Raw genomic sequence first — 15,598 nt, forward strand, 5'->3', positions numbered from 1 at the left:
GAATAAATCATGCTGTTTCGTGGTTGAATACAGTCTATTATTGGTCAAAAAAGATGCATATTGAAGCAAATATTATGTATTTTTTGCCAAAATTTAGCATAAAAATGGCGAAATTAACTAAAATACAAATATAAGGCATCCAGAAGACATAAGGACGTGTAGTATTCTACACTGGTCACTAGGTGTCAGTAATGTTCGCTAGACTTGACTGCCGGAACAACAGGATTTTATTGCAGTTTTGAATGCTCTCACAACAGGCGCGGTAATCCCTAAAACGGGCTACTGTTGTGGGCGTAACCCTCACCGACCTCAAACTCAACTCTGAACCCCTGACGCCACTTCCTGCCCGCACCACTGGAACACATTTACAACAAGCAACACACACAAGTACGAGTCTTATGTCTTATTTTCTCTTATTATGTCTACTATATTGGGTGATAGGACCGTAAAGGTGACTATAGGGGTGTTATTTCACGTCTAGAGGGCTCTAATAATGTTAAAGGTATTTAGAAGGTAGCGGGTTTTCTATGCTCTATGGAAATATTCCATTTCTAACTAAGCAATTGTACCGGATAAACGAGGGATGACTGCTTACAGCCAATATAAACGAGAGATTCCACTTTATTTTATGAATATATGATCATAATATTTGACAGCAGAGGCCGCAGTCGTGATGAAGTGGATCAAATGTGCGACTAGAAAGATGAGGAAAAGGTTCACTTCAGCGCACTCGTAGCAAATGAGAGCCTGATGGCGTGTGATCCGCGGCTGAAGTTCAGACTGCGCTGGAGGCTCATCGTCTCACGCTGCGTGTCATCACACACTGACTGAAGTTTCTCTCTCACACATTGTCAAGGACGGAGAGCGAGAGTGACACCATGATATGTTTATTGAGAGGCTTTGGATTATAGAAAAGGTGGCGGCTACTGCTGGAATGTCACAACCATGGACAGAAAAACATTGTCGCCCGCTCACACGCACCTCCGAGTTTTACAGCAATGCACGGGACAAGACAGCAGCACAGTTTGAACAAGATCATTTCTACATGGAAAAGTCACAGTTAGGTTACACAATAACGGGGGTGGCTGGGTTACTTTTACGAGGCAGAAAAAAAAAAGAAGCAAGATCTCGACAATGAAATCAGGTTTAAAAAACAACACAACATTTTTGCATGTTTGGTAAAATCAACAGGGGCCCAGATGGACTGAATATTGACACTGGATTTGAGCGTGCAAACATCATGTGCACGGATGAGACTCTCACACCAAGGGAGAAAACAAGCAAGATGTCCACTAAAAAGACTGAATATATTTGCCACCAGAGGGAGGATTCAGTTGATCTGGCTGCCCCGTGTGGGGCGATACAATACTTTCTTCCTATACATATACACATTTAGGATTTACACAACTTGAACTGGGAACATTTAATATAAATGTCATTCCAGCTCAGTCAGAAGAAGTCGACTAACAGCTTCTGTGGTCTGCAGCTTTCCACGACGCTTTAAAACGAGCAAATCACACGCGGATAAAAAACGCTTTAAAACGACGACAGGGGTGTAAATCACGTACGGACGAAAACGAGACACGGTTTACTTGAGCTGTTTCTGCCCTTTTTCAGTTGCGTTTTGAACTCAAGACCCAACACGTTTTGCGGTGCGTGCAGAACTCCCCCCCCCCCGAGGGATATGCAACACAATTATTTCATACAGTGCAGACAAACCTCGGTTTTCGTACAATATTGCACGTAACAAAATAGTACACAAAATTGAAAGCACCCTTTCTGACCCATTGACAGTCGTCCCTCGTTTATCGCTCTTTTTTTTTTTTCTGGACAGCGTACTTCCGCCATTACAACACATCAATATATTTTCAATGGCGGCTTTAAATGCCCTTACACTCATATTACCCAATGTAGTGGACAAAATAAGAGTAAATAAGCCATTAAGACGTAAATCAAACTCTTGCCTGTCTCACTGAACAATTACTGACACCTAGTGGCCAATGTAGAATACAGTACTAGATTCACAATTAGAGTGCTTCTTTCACCTTGGATTTGTATTTTAGTTGATTTAGTTAATTCATTTAGCCATTTTTATGCTTAGAAATGCTTAATTTAGGCCAAGAATAAGTACAATTTGCTTAAATATGCAAATTTCTTACACTAATAGGCCGTATTATTTATTATTAAATGTATTATTTTATTAATTGATGAAAAATTGCGATAGAGTGAGGTAGCGAGGGACAACTGTATTTTTTTTATTGAGTGCGGTTGCTACATAACCCACCATGGGGCCAAATTAATATTTTCGAGTGTCAGGATCAGGTTAGTTGGGATTTACATGAATTCCTATGGAAAAGGTATGTCTTTTTTATACTTTTTGGTTTTCAACAAAACTTTTGCAACTAATTGACACCTGTACTTGTAGCATCCTCCTGTTGGACACACCCCATCTCATCTTTGGAAAAGGATGGCCTCAGTCGGCAAAAAGAAGCACTGCGCCGACAAGCACAAAAACAAGATCACTCTTGAACCAGATGTAGTTTATGCAATAGTCTTGCATTTTTCGCCTTACAGGGATGGAGGTTTATTTGTTCCAGCGGGACCCGGTTTGGTTCTTTTGTTATTTAGGCAGCATCTTACAATGAGAGCTTCACAATCAAAACAAGCAAGCCCTCAGGTTGCATTGCACACAAAATGAGGATAGCAAAGAAAATCCAGATGAAACAAAACACTCTGACAAACAAAACTGCTGCTGTTACCAGAAAAAAAGTGGCTTCAAATTAGGAATGGTAAATGTCCTCACATTTCCTCACATGTTTAATAAAACAGGAAGTGAACACAGGCTTGTTAAAATACCAGTGTAAAAAAACAAACAAACAAGTAACTACTGTAAAATAAACAATTTCAGGTATTTCAGTGTCAAAAAAGTCACACTGTAAAGTTAAAAGAATAAATCATTTATGAGATTTATTTATTAGTTGGAATATCAGATGTTAGGAATGGAATATTTTCCTTTCCATTTTTTTAAATTAAAAAATTAACAACATTCATCCACTGTTGAGACTGTAATATTTTCCACCCTGTAATAGATTCTGCAACATGTATGGGCTACATAACAGTGGGGAAAATATTCCATTCCAAATACAGACCTACCAACATGTACGCATTTTTTGTACACGGCACGCATTTTGATCCTTAAATATGCTTACACGCTTCGCAGCTCTCTGGGTATGCATCTTGTTTTTCTTTTGGAGATGAATAAAGTATTCATGCTGCATTTCGCCCGTTTCAGCTACGGCGACGCGCACTGTAAAGGCTGTGATTGGTCGACATGTAGGTCATTGTTTCCTGTGTGTGTTTACGATTCGTTCAGAGTGCGGACAGCTCACCTGTGCAAATGCCTTCTCTGATTTCGGATCCACTGACTGTCGTCACGCATCGATTAATTCCAGCTGCAGTAACGCTCGCCTTCTCCCTTTAGTTACCATTGTTCGCTCACAACAGGAAGCTAACAATTTAACGTCACGTCGCACACTCAACCCTGATGAAGAGTCGTTAAAGCAGGGTTGTTTAAAGTGTGGCTCGGGGGCCATCTGCAGTACGTGGCTCATTTTTTTTTATATTGTACAAATATAATCCCTCATTTATGGCAGTTAATTGGTTCCAGACCCGACCTGTTTAAGAGCTTCCAAAATACGGCTTGTAACATTATTAGAAGATATAACGCTCCTATTGTCAACTTTACACTCACATTACCCATTATAGTACATACAGTATAATACATTGAAATACATAATAAGAGAAAATGAGACAATTTACACTGGGAAAGTTCCTTGTTCTTTTTTTTTTTACTTCCTGTTCTGTCCATTACTTCCCACGGTAGCTAATGTCTCATCAAAGTAACATTACTGACCCCTAGTGACCAGTGTAGAATACCACATATCCTCACAATGTCTTTGAATGCATCTTCTGAATGCCTTACATTTGTATTTTACTTCATTTTAGGGGTGTAATGATGCATTTTAATAAGGATTCAATTCAAACAAACAAGTAAACAACAGTTAATGGCAAATGCATTCACATTTTATTTGAATAAAGTGCAACCAACGCTTCAGGTTGAATTAACAAGGAATGAAATAACAGGTTAAATTAATTCTGTGATGAATTCTATCTGATAAAAGATGACTTGACCTTTAATTTGACACATCATTCAGCTCTCTACCGCGCGTATTAAAGAAGTTAGAGCAAATTTCATAGCGAGAAATAGTGCCTTTGTTTCCCGTTGCTTTAACATTTGAGTCAAGACAAAAGCTGTGATCAACCCACAGACCTTGGCAAGTAGTTTGAAAGTTTGAAAGGCTTAAAGTTGGACTTAACTTTCGAAGCACTCGTATGACTCGATGTGGTCCAAAACTCCAGTATACGTAAATCCAGTATAAAGCCTGGCGATGACATCACGGACAGACAGAATCGAGTGTAGCGTCCAAGGTGTAGGGCGTCTTTGGAGAGGACGTGTTGGCGCCGTCGCTCTTACATGACATCATTCGTGCGCCCAACTCAACAGACATGACTAATCAACTTAAACCAAATCAAACTGTTACCTGAGTAACATTTAACGACTTTATCATTAAAAGTGCTAAAAACACACATCCATAGAAAGCCTGCCGTGCTTAAATCCACTGCTTTATTTCCCAGTATCGATGTAATCGATCGATTACCGTTTTCAACCATGTTAAGATCGATATGTGCCGCCCGGAATGGCAACTTGCTGAACACAGATTGATGTAGTTGGATCATAGAATATAAATCTATACATCGATGTAGTGGATGAATCGTTACAGCGCTAATTTTTATGCTTGAAAATACCATGAAACAGCCATGATTAATTAATCAATTTTTGAAAACCGCGATCGAAAGAAGCCATGGAGTTCGAAGCGAAGCAATTATTAACTAATAATGCAAATCTTTGTTTTTACAGATTTGAGAATTTTGAGAAAAAAAATTGTATAAAAAGATCACAGGAGAAATTTAGGAGGAAAAAAAAATCCCCAAATGTTGTGTAATACAATTAAGTATGCATGAAAATACTTTGGGTTGATGGACAAACAAAGGGGCCCGGTTGTGAGGATATCTGGTGCACATGCCACCCCATACATTTCGAATTGCTCTGAACTCTGGTTGGGCCATTGCAACATTTTTGGTGATGGGGATTTTTTTTTTTGTTAATTTGTTCACTGTGACCTGGTATTTTAAAATGTATGTGTTCACTTTCTACGTTAAATTATCAGCGCAGAGTGCAAAGCTGGGAAAAACGGACAGATCTGGAAAATAAATTGGAATCGTACAAAAAGAAGAAAATCAATATGGGTGCCCATATCAGGCAGCTCTGTCGTTGGGGGCTAATCAAAGCCTAATTTAACGGATGAGGAGCTACATTGTCATTCAAACCCTCACATCAGCAACTGCCTTGCTCGAGCTGGATGATGAAGTGAGGCTTTCTGCATCACTACGCCCCTCCTCGTATGATATGTGCTTCCTGTCCCATTTCTAAAGCTCAGCACACAGCCACTGTTTGGAGGACACACAAGGTCATCCGTTCACGCCAGTCTGTAAGATGCTGGTCTGAAAGCTGTCCGGACTACATGTGCTGCGAGAATAATGGATGCCTGCTGTTGAGCACCCGAACACACCACGGCCTAGATTCGAAAAAGACGAGGTCAGGTCCTCTGAAGATGTTTGCCGTATTGTCCGGACAATAAGTCGCACTTTTTTTCATAGTTTGGTATTAAGTGTAACTTATTTATTACAAAATATATATATATATTGCTTGTTGGACTCGCTAGCTTATGTCAATTTAGCATATTCAGCCTCCCAGGTATGCTACTGTGTCTCTGAATAACTGTTAATGTGTTGCATTAACATACTGGAGACCTACTCAGCCTGTTCTGTGTACTAATATGTGGTTGAATAACATGCTAAGCAGATCAAATGTCTCCTTGGTGTGGAATTTCAGGAAATAAATTTCAAAATAAATGCAACATCATAGTCCAGTGCGACTTTTCCTCTTCATGACGCATTTTTTGACTGATACAACTTATACTCCGGTGTACAGCTGCAACAATTAATTGATGAATCAATGATTTATCAATTATCCAATGAATCGACAACTCTTTTGACCTTCAGTTAATCGTTTTTTGATCTAAAAATGTAAATATCCTTCGATTTCAGCCTCTCAAATGTGAATATTTTTGTAATTTCCTTAGTGATTCATGAAAGCAGACCTATTATCTTCGTGTTTTAGGTAAAACAGGGTATTCACAAACGTCAGTTTAGACTTTGGAAAATAGTGATGGGACCAAACCGCTAACTGTGATTGGTTCATAATGATTCGGTCTGTCTAGGGTCTAACCGATTAATCGATTAACGGAAACAACAAGCTTCAGATTAATCGACTAAGTAAATGATAGCTGGTGGCGGCCCTAGTTAAGTTAACATGGAGGACACCTATTCAGCCCGTCCTGTGTGCTATTGTTCTTGGTCTTGAATTCTGGGAAATACATTTCTAAGTAATTCTGACTTATAGTCAAGTGCGACTTATGACGCATTTTTTGACTGATGCAATTTATACTCCAGAACGACTTATAGTTCGGAAAATACGGTAAGCCATTTTGTTTTTGTTTTTTTAGGAATTTAAGACAAATACCTGACGTTCAGGGAAGAAAAAGGCTGGTGTCAGGCTGTCCTTCTGTTGTGAGCTACACATTGATCATATTGCTTCACGTACAGCTGATCATAATCATAAATGGACATAAACTGTTCCATCTTCATAGTCAAGAATGTTTGATCACAGTGGTGAACAACAGAAGTGTTTGTTTGCCGTGTGTTTGTTTGGATAACCGTGCCTGGATGTACTTGCTGCAGTGTTTATGAATGGCTCTGTGTGTGTGTGTGTGTGTGTGTGTGTGTGAGCTTAGCAGATGAGGCTTGAGCCTCGCCACTGGGAAATCTCACACCCACAATGCAGTGGGCGCGGCGCCAAATGAAGACTGGGAAGCAGCAGGGAACCAATCACAGCTTGATTACCGAAGGGAAAGAAACATGCTTTTTGGGTTTCCTTGCCCTTCTTCCCGTCTCCGAATTGTTAAGATCTGGCCGTGGTTGTGCAAGATTGGATCCATAACTCAAGTTCGTCCCACCTTCGTATTAAGACGGGTCATAAAGGAAAACAGGGACAGACTGCAGCAAGCATTGTTTTACCCTTTTCTTTTTTATGCCTCCGAGCAAATCCCAGTTTTGGAAAACAGTGTTTCTCTAAAACAAAAGCGATACCGGGAGGGGTGGGAGAGATTATTCCAAAAAAATACCCGACTTTCTATATTTAGTTGCAGCTCAAGTAGCATTATGTCATCACTGTGAAGGTCTTTTGTTGGTTTGCTGACAGTTGGAAGGCTCAAGAGAGGAGGTCCACATGAAGACTGAAGACGACAAACGAACTCAAAAGTGCTCCCCGTCAAATAGGTGACATCATGAGGCGATGGAAGAATCACTGAGGTGGTAAAACTCAGTGACGACATCACTCAACCTCTCCACAGCGAGGCTGTACTCAGCTTTGACCGACATTTTTGAAACGTATGGCCAGCACCGGCCAACAAGGATGGTTTGTTCTGAACGGCAAAAGTGTTGGGACTAGTTCGTCAGCCTACTCACTGGACAGAATTGACGTTAAGGCAGTCAGTACTTATGGCAGCAACATCAAACGCTGGTCCAAACCTAGGATTATGACCATGTTTGCAAGCTCACAGTGACAAACAAAACAACTGTAGCCCTTCTTTGGCGGGACGACTGAAGCAAAAGTGTCTGTAAAAAGACGATCGCTGTCCAGTCCGTGCGTGGATTGTGAGATTGTTAACAGAAATCGCAACAACAGAATAGAAGCAGGCTTCTGGGCCCAGTTGAATACAGTTTAGTTACTCCTGGGCCAGAAACCTGTGGCTGATTTCCCAAAAGACCTGCTGCATGTGAGGGTCAAAGGTGGGAGGGGTTGTCTTCTCCCGGCGCCCGTTGGCCCAGTAGCCTCCTCCGCAGTCACCCTCCAATGCTGGTGACAGGGCAGCGTACAGGACGGTGGCGGCACCCTCTGCAGGAGTCTGTGGAAACAAAAACACATGAAGACCACATTACCTTACATTGCATTACCTTAACACTGCATTAAGATATTAAGTCAGCCAAGGCATGTCTGACACGATAAAGTGAAAAAAAGTTCTCCTCCCACCCCGTGAGGAAGTGGTAGGTTTTTGGCTTCTTAAGTTAAGAAGAAATAACCGGTTAGCTTGCTACCTCACTGGCCACCTCGTGTCCCTGCAGCATAAGAGTTGCAATGTGGTGTAAACGATGAATAATAGGAGCGTTTCATATCTAGAGGGCTTTAATAATGTTAAAAAGCATATTTAGAAAGTCATAAACAGGTTTTCTATGCTCTAACTACAAAAATATTCCATTTATTAACATTAAACATCACATCGTGGAAATTCATTTAACGTGGTCGGGTCTGGAACCAATTAACCGCTATAACCAAGGGACGACGGTATAGGTGAAAAATATTATGACCGAATATTATGATTCGGGTTTTGCTTTTTTTGTCCAATTTTTGCTGTTTTTAAAAAAAATTCCAAATATTCCAAATTTCTTCACAATAATCTTCGTAATTGTCCTTGTATTATTACGACTTTACTCCCATAATATTATACATTTTTCCCCCAAGCTAATTCTCCAAAAATTACAACTTTATTTTGTTTTGTTTCTCGTAATATTTTGACTTAAAAAAAAAAAATAAAAAATTCTTTCATATTTCAACTGTATGTTACTAAAATTATGTTTTTTGTGCCACTTTTTTCCCATTGGATTGATTTTTTTCGCTTTAACATGTTGACTTTTTTCTGGTAAAACTGCAGCTGTTTTTCCATTTTGGCTGTTGTTTCTTAAAATTTTCCAACTATTTCAACTTTCTTCTTGTAAATCTTCTTGTCATAATATCATGACGTTATTCGTATAATATTTTGACTTTATTCTCATAATCTTTTCCCCAACCTAATTTTCCAAAAATTAAGATATAAAATAAAAAAAACTATCACAGTTTTTCAAAATGAATTAATAAGTTATCGCTGTTTTGTGGTTGACTACGACCTATTATTTGTAAAAAAAAATTATGCGGATTTAAGCAAATTTTATGTATTCTTGGCCTAAATTAAACATTTTCAAGCATAAAAATGGCTAAATGAACTAAAAACAATCTACACTCTTCACTAGGTGTCAGTAATTTTACATTGATGAGACCACAGCCACCGCAGGAGGTACGCTGTCCAGAAAAAAAAACGACAACAAACTCACGTGAGTCTATATTGTGTCTTATATATGTCTAATATGTCTTATTTTCTCTTATTATGTCTACTATATTGGGTAGTGTGAGTGTAAAGGTGACTATAGGAGTGTTATTTCATGTCTAGAGGGCTCTAGTGATGTTAAAAGCCCCATTTAGAAGGTCCTAAACAGGTTGTCTAAGCTCTATCTATGAAAATATTCCATTTATACATAAGGAATCCTACTTCGCAGAAATGTACTTATCGTGGTCGGGTCTGGAACCAATTAACCGCGATAAACAAAGAATTACTGTAATAATAATAATATGACATGGCAACACTGGGACTTTATGTCTTCAGGTAATTCTTGTAGCAATTTGTAAAAAAAACCCCAAAAAAAACCCAGCTTCTTTGAATGCGTCGTCATAATCATAAACGTTCCTGCTTGACGTGTAAGGTGTTGTGACAGGCGAGAAAAACAGTTTGCGCATCACATTGATGGCGTGGATGGTGTGTGCGTGTTAGCAACTGGCGTGCATGCGTGTGTGTGTGATTAATGTGTTTGTGTATGTGGGGCAGAACCATCCCAAAGGTTGCGCTCACAGGCAAGTCCCTGTGACAATTGCAGTTTGAGCTCAAACACGCACACAAGTCCGCTTACATTAAATCCCGACAACATTAACAGCAGCCTGTGGCCGGCGCTTCAAGCTACGCTATAAAAGTGAACAGCCTCCCTTCATTTTTAGCAGCACTTACACATTCTTCTGATGGACTCGCTTTGGGTATGTATGTGTATGCATGTTGAACCGTCCCGCTTTCTTACAACTCCTCCAACAATATGACACCTTGCATAAACATATTACAAAAAAACTCATCAAATGCCCAACCCTAATTTCACTGACCGTAGTCACAGTATTTCAAGAAAAAAATCCTATTTTTAGTATCAACTTCCAAATATATTATGTTTTAGTTCTCATAATATTACAACTTCTAAAAAAACAACATATTTTTTCTTTAATATTTCAAATATATGCTATTAAAATTACATGATTTTTCCCTCGTAATATTACGAGTTTATGCTCATAGAATTGCGACCTTTTCAATGTTTTTCCCATAATATTTTGACTTCATTCTTGTAACATTATACTCATTTTTTTTAAACATTACTCATTTTCCCAAAATTACAACTTTATTGGTTCTTTTGTTTTTTTTCTCATATGGCTATAAAGAAGTAAGGTCTTTGTTCTTCAACTTTATGCTACTAAAATGATGTTATTTTCCCTCATAATATTACGACGTCTCATAAAATTACTACTTTTTCTCATTATACAAATATTTTGAGTTAATATTTTGATTTTATTCTTGTAAAATGACTGCTGATTTTTAACTGCTTTTTTAGTGTGTCCTCGTTGAATTCTATTTTGAGAATGTGCCGCGGGAGATGACCACCCAGTCAGGAGATCGGGAAGACCTGGGTTCGAATCTCCGTTGGGCATCTCTGTGTGGAGTTTGCATGTTCTCCCCGTGCGTGCGTGGGTTTTCTCCGGGTTCTCCGGTTTCCTCCCACATTCCAAAAACATGCATGTCAGGTTGATTGGCGACTCTAAATTGAGTGAGTGTGAATGATTGTTTGTCTATATGTGCCCTGCGATTGGCTTTCGACCAGTCCAGGGTGTACCCCGCCTCATGCCTCCCGCCTGGGATAGGCTCCAGAATGGCCCCCGTGACCCTAATGAGGATAAGCGGCATAGAAAACGAATGGATGGAATATATAAAAAACCAGCCGCGGGCTGCCAATGGACCCTGCTTTAAACCCATGAGGCTCATGCATTAAGTCACACTTTTTGCCGTTAGGAGAAAAAATGGTCCCTCTCATATAAAGATGAGTTTGTGATGCAGTTAGGCACACTAATTGAATTATACAGAGCAAAACGAACTCTTTTTGTTACGGAATACTTTCTAATAGGCATCTGCCTTGGAGACTATGTGTCTGTAAGTAATGTACAAATATAATAGCATGATATCTGTGTGGATTGAGAAATGTGGCAGTGTTGTTTAATTAAGACACTTATTATGTCTAGCTTGGAGTTTGTAGCTGCTGCTTCAGCCACTGACTAATTAAATACACACGTATGATTTTTTTTGTCTATTTTCATGCATTTGCAAATACAAAAATCAAGTTTTGGTGTTAAAATACGGCTGTTTGATATGTTTCTACACACCAAGATGCGTCCGGGGGTCGTGTCCCGTATGAAAATTATCTTCTTGCAGAACAACAACAGGAATTTGTGTACAGTACCGTACCCTGAAAAGCAGGCGTGACGCGACACTTTGTGCCAGGCGGAGGGGAGTCCAAAGGTGGCAATAGAGAGCGGTGTCCACCATGCCAGGATCCACAGCGCATGAACTTACTGGAAAACCTCCACGTTGCAGCTTCTGGTGGAGGTGGGAGCTAAATAAGAGCTGCGCCAGCTTACTGTGACAATAAGCTCCGTGGGCTGAATAGCACCGGCTGAGGGATAAGAACATTGTCACACATTTATATTGGCCTTACATTGAACTGCGTTACACATGCTTACAGTATGTGTGAGAGCCTACTTGCTATTCAAGTCGTCCAGTCGGATCTCGCCGACGCAGTGCGCCGAGGAGGAAACGTTGACCACACGGGAGAAGTTACCAGATTTGCCGCTGCTTTTCAGCGTGTCCAGGAGCAGCCAGGTTAACAAGAAGTGGCCCAGATAGTTCACACTAAAGTGCACCTCAAATCCATCCTGGGTGCGACCCTCGGGAACTAGCATGACACCCGCTGCACACACAAAACACACACAAACGTGTGATGCACACATGTAATCATGGATTCAATCACTCAGGGGCTCTAATAAAGGGTTGGCGTTCTTGTAATTGTAGTTGGATGATTCAGAATCTAATGAAAAGAGGTGCGTGATCTAGTCATAGCGTTACTCAAACCAGCACAGGCAAATGAAGGTGATATACCAAACAGTCCACCTTTACGAGGATTGGTGTAAGTGCTTGTTGTTCTTGTCAGTGTCAACGGTCCCTTTTGTTACAAATAAATACCATCTTCATCCATCCATCTTCTCCGCTGCTCATCCACCTCAGAGTCGCAGGGGTATGCTGGAGCCTATCCCAGCTGACTTCGGGCGAGAAGTGGGGTACGCCCTGGACTGGTCGCCAGCCAATCGCAGGGCACATATACACAAACAACCATTCACACTCACATTCATACCTATGGACAATTTAGAGTCGCCAATCAACCTAACATGCATGCTTTTGGATGTGGGAGGAAACCGGAGTACCCGGAGAAAACCCACGAACACACGGGGAGAACATGCAAACTCCACACAAAGATTTGAACCCAGATCTTCCCGATCTCCTGACTGTGTGGCCAACATGCTTAATCACTAGGCCACCATGCGACAAATCAATAGACTAAAAATGAAATGCGTTACAATAATTTTCTGGGAGTAAAATATAATAATAATAATAATAATAATAATAATAATAATAATAATAAAATAATAATAATGTTATATAATATAATATATGTTATATAATAATGGTCTATGCTTAATAATGTATAATATAGTAAATAATTATATAATAATATTTTAATAATATTTCTTGAAATAAATTGTACATTTTCTTCTCATAATATTATGACGTTACTCGCATAATATTTTGACTTTATTCTCAAAATATTTTTCCCCGACCCAATTTAAAAAAAAAGATCTAAAAAATAAAGCGAAATGCATGATGTCCATAGTATTTTCTGCCATGTAAAATAAATATCCAAAAAATAATACAGTACTCCCTCGCCATGTCGCAATTCGAATTTGGCGGTTTCACTCTATCACGGTTTTTCAAAAAAAATTACCGCTATTTTGTGGTTGACTACAGTCTATTATTAGTCCAAAAATATGCATATTTAAGCAAATTTTACTCATTTTTGGCCTAAAATAAGCATTTTCAAGCATAAAAATGGCCAAATTAACTAAAATGCAAATATAAGGCATTCAGAAGACGCATTAAAAATATGTAGTAATCTACTCTGGTCACTAGGTGTCAGTAATGTTACATCGATGTCACAATAGCCATCGCAGGAGGTACGCTGTCCAGAAAAAAACGACAAGGAAGTCACGTGTATAAAGTATATTCCATTTAAAAATAAGGAATCCTACTTTGCAGAAACTGACTTATCATGATCGGGTCTGGAACCAGTTAACTGCGACAAAAAAGAGGGAGTACTGTAAATAATAATAATAATAATTATATGGCAACACCATAGCTGGGACTTTTACTTCTTCAGGTAATTCTTGTAGCAATTTGTAGAACAAAAAAAACCCAACCCAGCTTTGAATGCATCATCATGATCATAAATGTTCCTGCTTGACATGTTCGCTTCATTAAGTGCAGAATTGTTCATGCGGCTCTAAAACGCCTGTATTCAATCTCAATCAAGTTTACAGATATACCCAATGAAGTGTCCAGTGTGTGTACATCATCTTCATCAACACTCACCATTATTGACCAGAATATTGAGTGGTAAATCACGGTCCTTGAAGCTTTGGACGAACTGACGGACAGACTGCAGAGAGGCTAGGTCCAGTTTGTGGAACTCCACTAGAGAAGACACACACAATAAAGACAAAGTCAGTATATGACTGCGTTTCTGTTTCGGCAGGAAGACATCAAAGTGTTTTAATCAGCTCTTAAATTGGCCTCTCTGGCGTCTTGCTCGACAACACCGGCAGTTGTTGCGTGGGGACTTTACACCAAGCCAAAGACCTTGTTCTGAGCGCCGGCATAGCGCGATATACTATCATATCCAGGGATGTAGCACATAATTCCCATGCAACCCTATTTTTTCTTTTCTGGGGGACATGATGCTGTGCCGCTCAGAACAGGTGTCCCGCAATGAGAAAAGAAATACTTAAAAAAAACATATAATTGTAAATAACTACATAAAATGTAACGTACATGCACATGCATTTTGGAAATATATTATTTTAATCAAACAATAATATAGTAAGAAGAATATAGTAAAACAGTTTTTGCATGTTCATGTTGTGTTTCAGTGAGCGGCGACCCATCCGACTGTGTTCAACGGTCCTTGAATGCACACTGCACACAGATAGACTACTTTGGTGTATTTTGTCTGTTTTTCTTTCACCTCATATTTGGTCCCACATGCTGATCTATGCGGGAATGCATAAAGGTAATGACTTTATTGCGTGCTAACGTGGATATTTGTTTGGTGCCCAACCTCAAGTTAATTCAAGCTAGTACACGCCGAACAAGAGCCGGTCTGTGAGTCCAAAAAGGGTAGGGGACAACTGATTTAAAGCACTGTGTACGAATGAGTAGGCTGTGAACCATTTGTATTTTTTCAAGATGGGTGTATGTACCATATATTCCGGTGTGTGTGATGCACCCATGTGTAAGCTGCACCCACTACATTCAGAGGAAAAAACACATTTGTTCATATATAAGCTGCACCGGTGTATAAGCCGCATGTGTCCATGTCATAAATTGACATACTGTGGCGCGTACGAGTCCGTGAAGGACCAGGCAGCTCTTTATTTGACAGGAGCCAATCAGGAACTATGAAAAAACTCATTGGAAATTGGAAGAGGTCAACATAACAGTCTGACTGACGGTATCATCTTACAAACAACACAAAACATCATCACACAGCAACTTAACACTCACAAGGTACCTAGGAAATATACATTTCAAGTACCAATACAAGTTTAAAATAACAAACAGCAGCTATTTTAACATCTAACCATAATGCATTACTGCCAGAAGAGCAGTTCATTGGAGGACAAGCAACATAGAAAATGGTGGATGGCACTACAATGCTGCCTCTGTCCACCGGAGAGGGCCATAGGAGCCCAGAGCACAAAGCCCAGAGGGGGACCGATGTCATTGCAACGCCCCAATGAATGCATTGCTCAGATGCAATGCTTTATGGGAAAACTTTTAAAGTATTTTTTTTAATCTGAAAATCATATTGGTACATGTTTGTATATTTGCCAATTAGTCCATTTGAGTGTTAAGTAGCTCTGTGATCAATCTAGTGTTGTTAGTAAAGTGTTCTTAGTAAAATCACACCGTGACTCAAAGACTGTTTTGTTGCGATTATACTGTATATACTGACCTCTGGTGAGTATATATACAATCTCGTTGTGAGTGCACTGACAGCTCGTGACTGGCTTCTG

The 15,598-nt window shown here is 39.6% G+C and overlaps 1 protein-coding gene across 2 annotated transcripts in view; it reads right to left on the minus strand.

Annotated features, from left to right (window-relative positions):
* Window positions 1-871: 871 nt before the first annotated feature.
* The window catches only part of LOC129188142 (dehydrogenase/reductase SDR family member on chromosome X-like), a 57,754-nt gene continuing 43,027 nt past the window's right edge, over window positions 872-15,598 (minus strand). For both annotated transcript variants that reach the window (XM_054788258.1, XM_054788257.1), the window contains exons 4-7: window positions 13,896-13,997; window positions 11,955-12,162; window positions 11,661-11,868; window positions 872-8,147 (exon numbers count right to left, since the gene is read on the minus strand). In XM_054788258.1, coding sequence (XP_054644233.1) covers window positions 7,968-8,147; window positions 11,661-11,868; window positions 11,955-12,162; window positions 13,896-13,997 — 698 coding nt within the window. In that variant the 3' untranslated portion in view covers window positions 872-7,967. The remainder of the gene's footprint in view (window positions 8,148-11,660; window positions 11,869-11,954; window positions 12,163-13,895; window positions 13,998-15,598) is intronic.

Source organism: Dunckerocampus dactyliophorus, chromosome 9 (assembly GCF_027744805.1).
Source record: "Dunckerocampus dactyliophorus isolate RoL2022-P2 chromosome 9, RoL_Ddac_1.1, whole genome shotgun sequence".
In the NCBI taxonomy this organism is placed as follows: Eukaryota; Metazoa; Chordata; class Actinopteri; order Syngnathiformes; family Syngnathidae; genus Dunckerocampus; species Dunckerocampus dactyliophorus.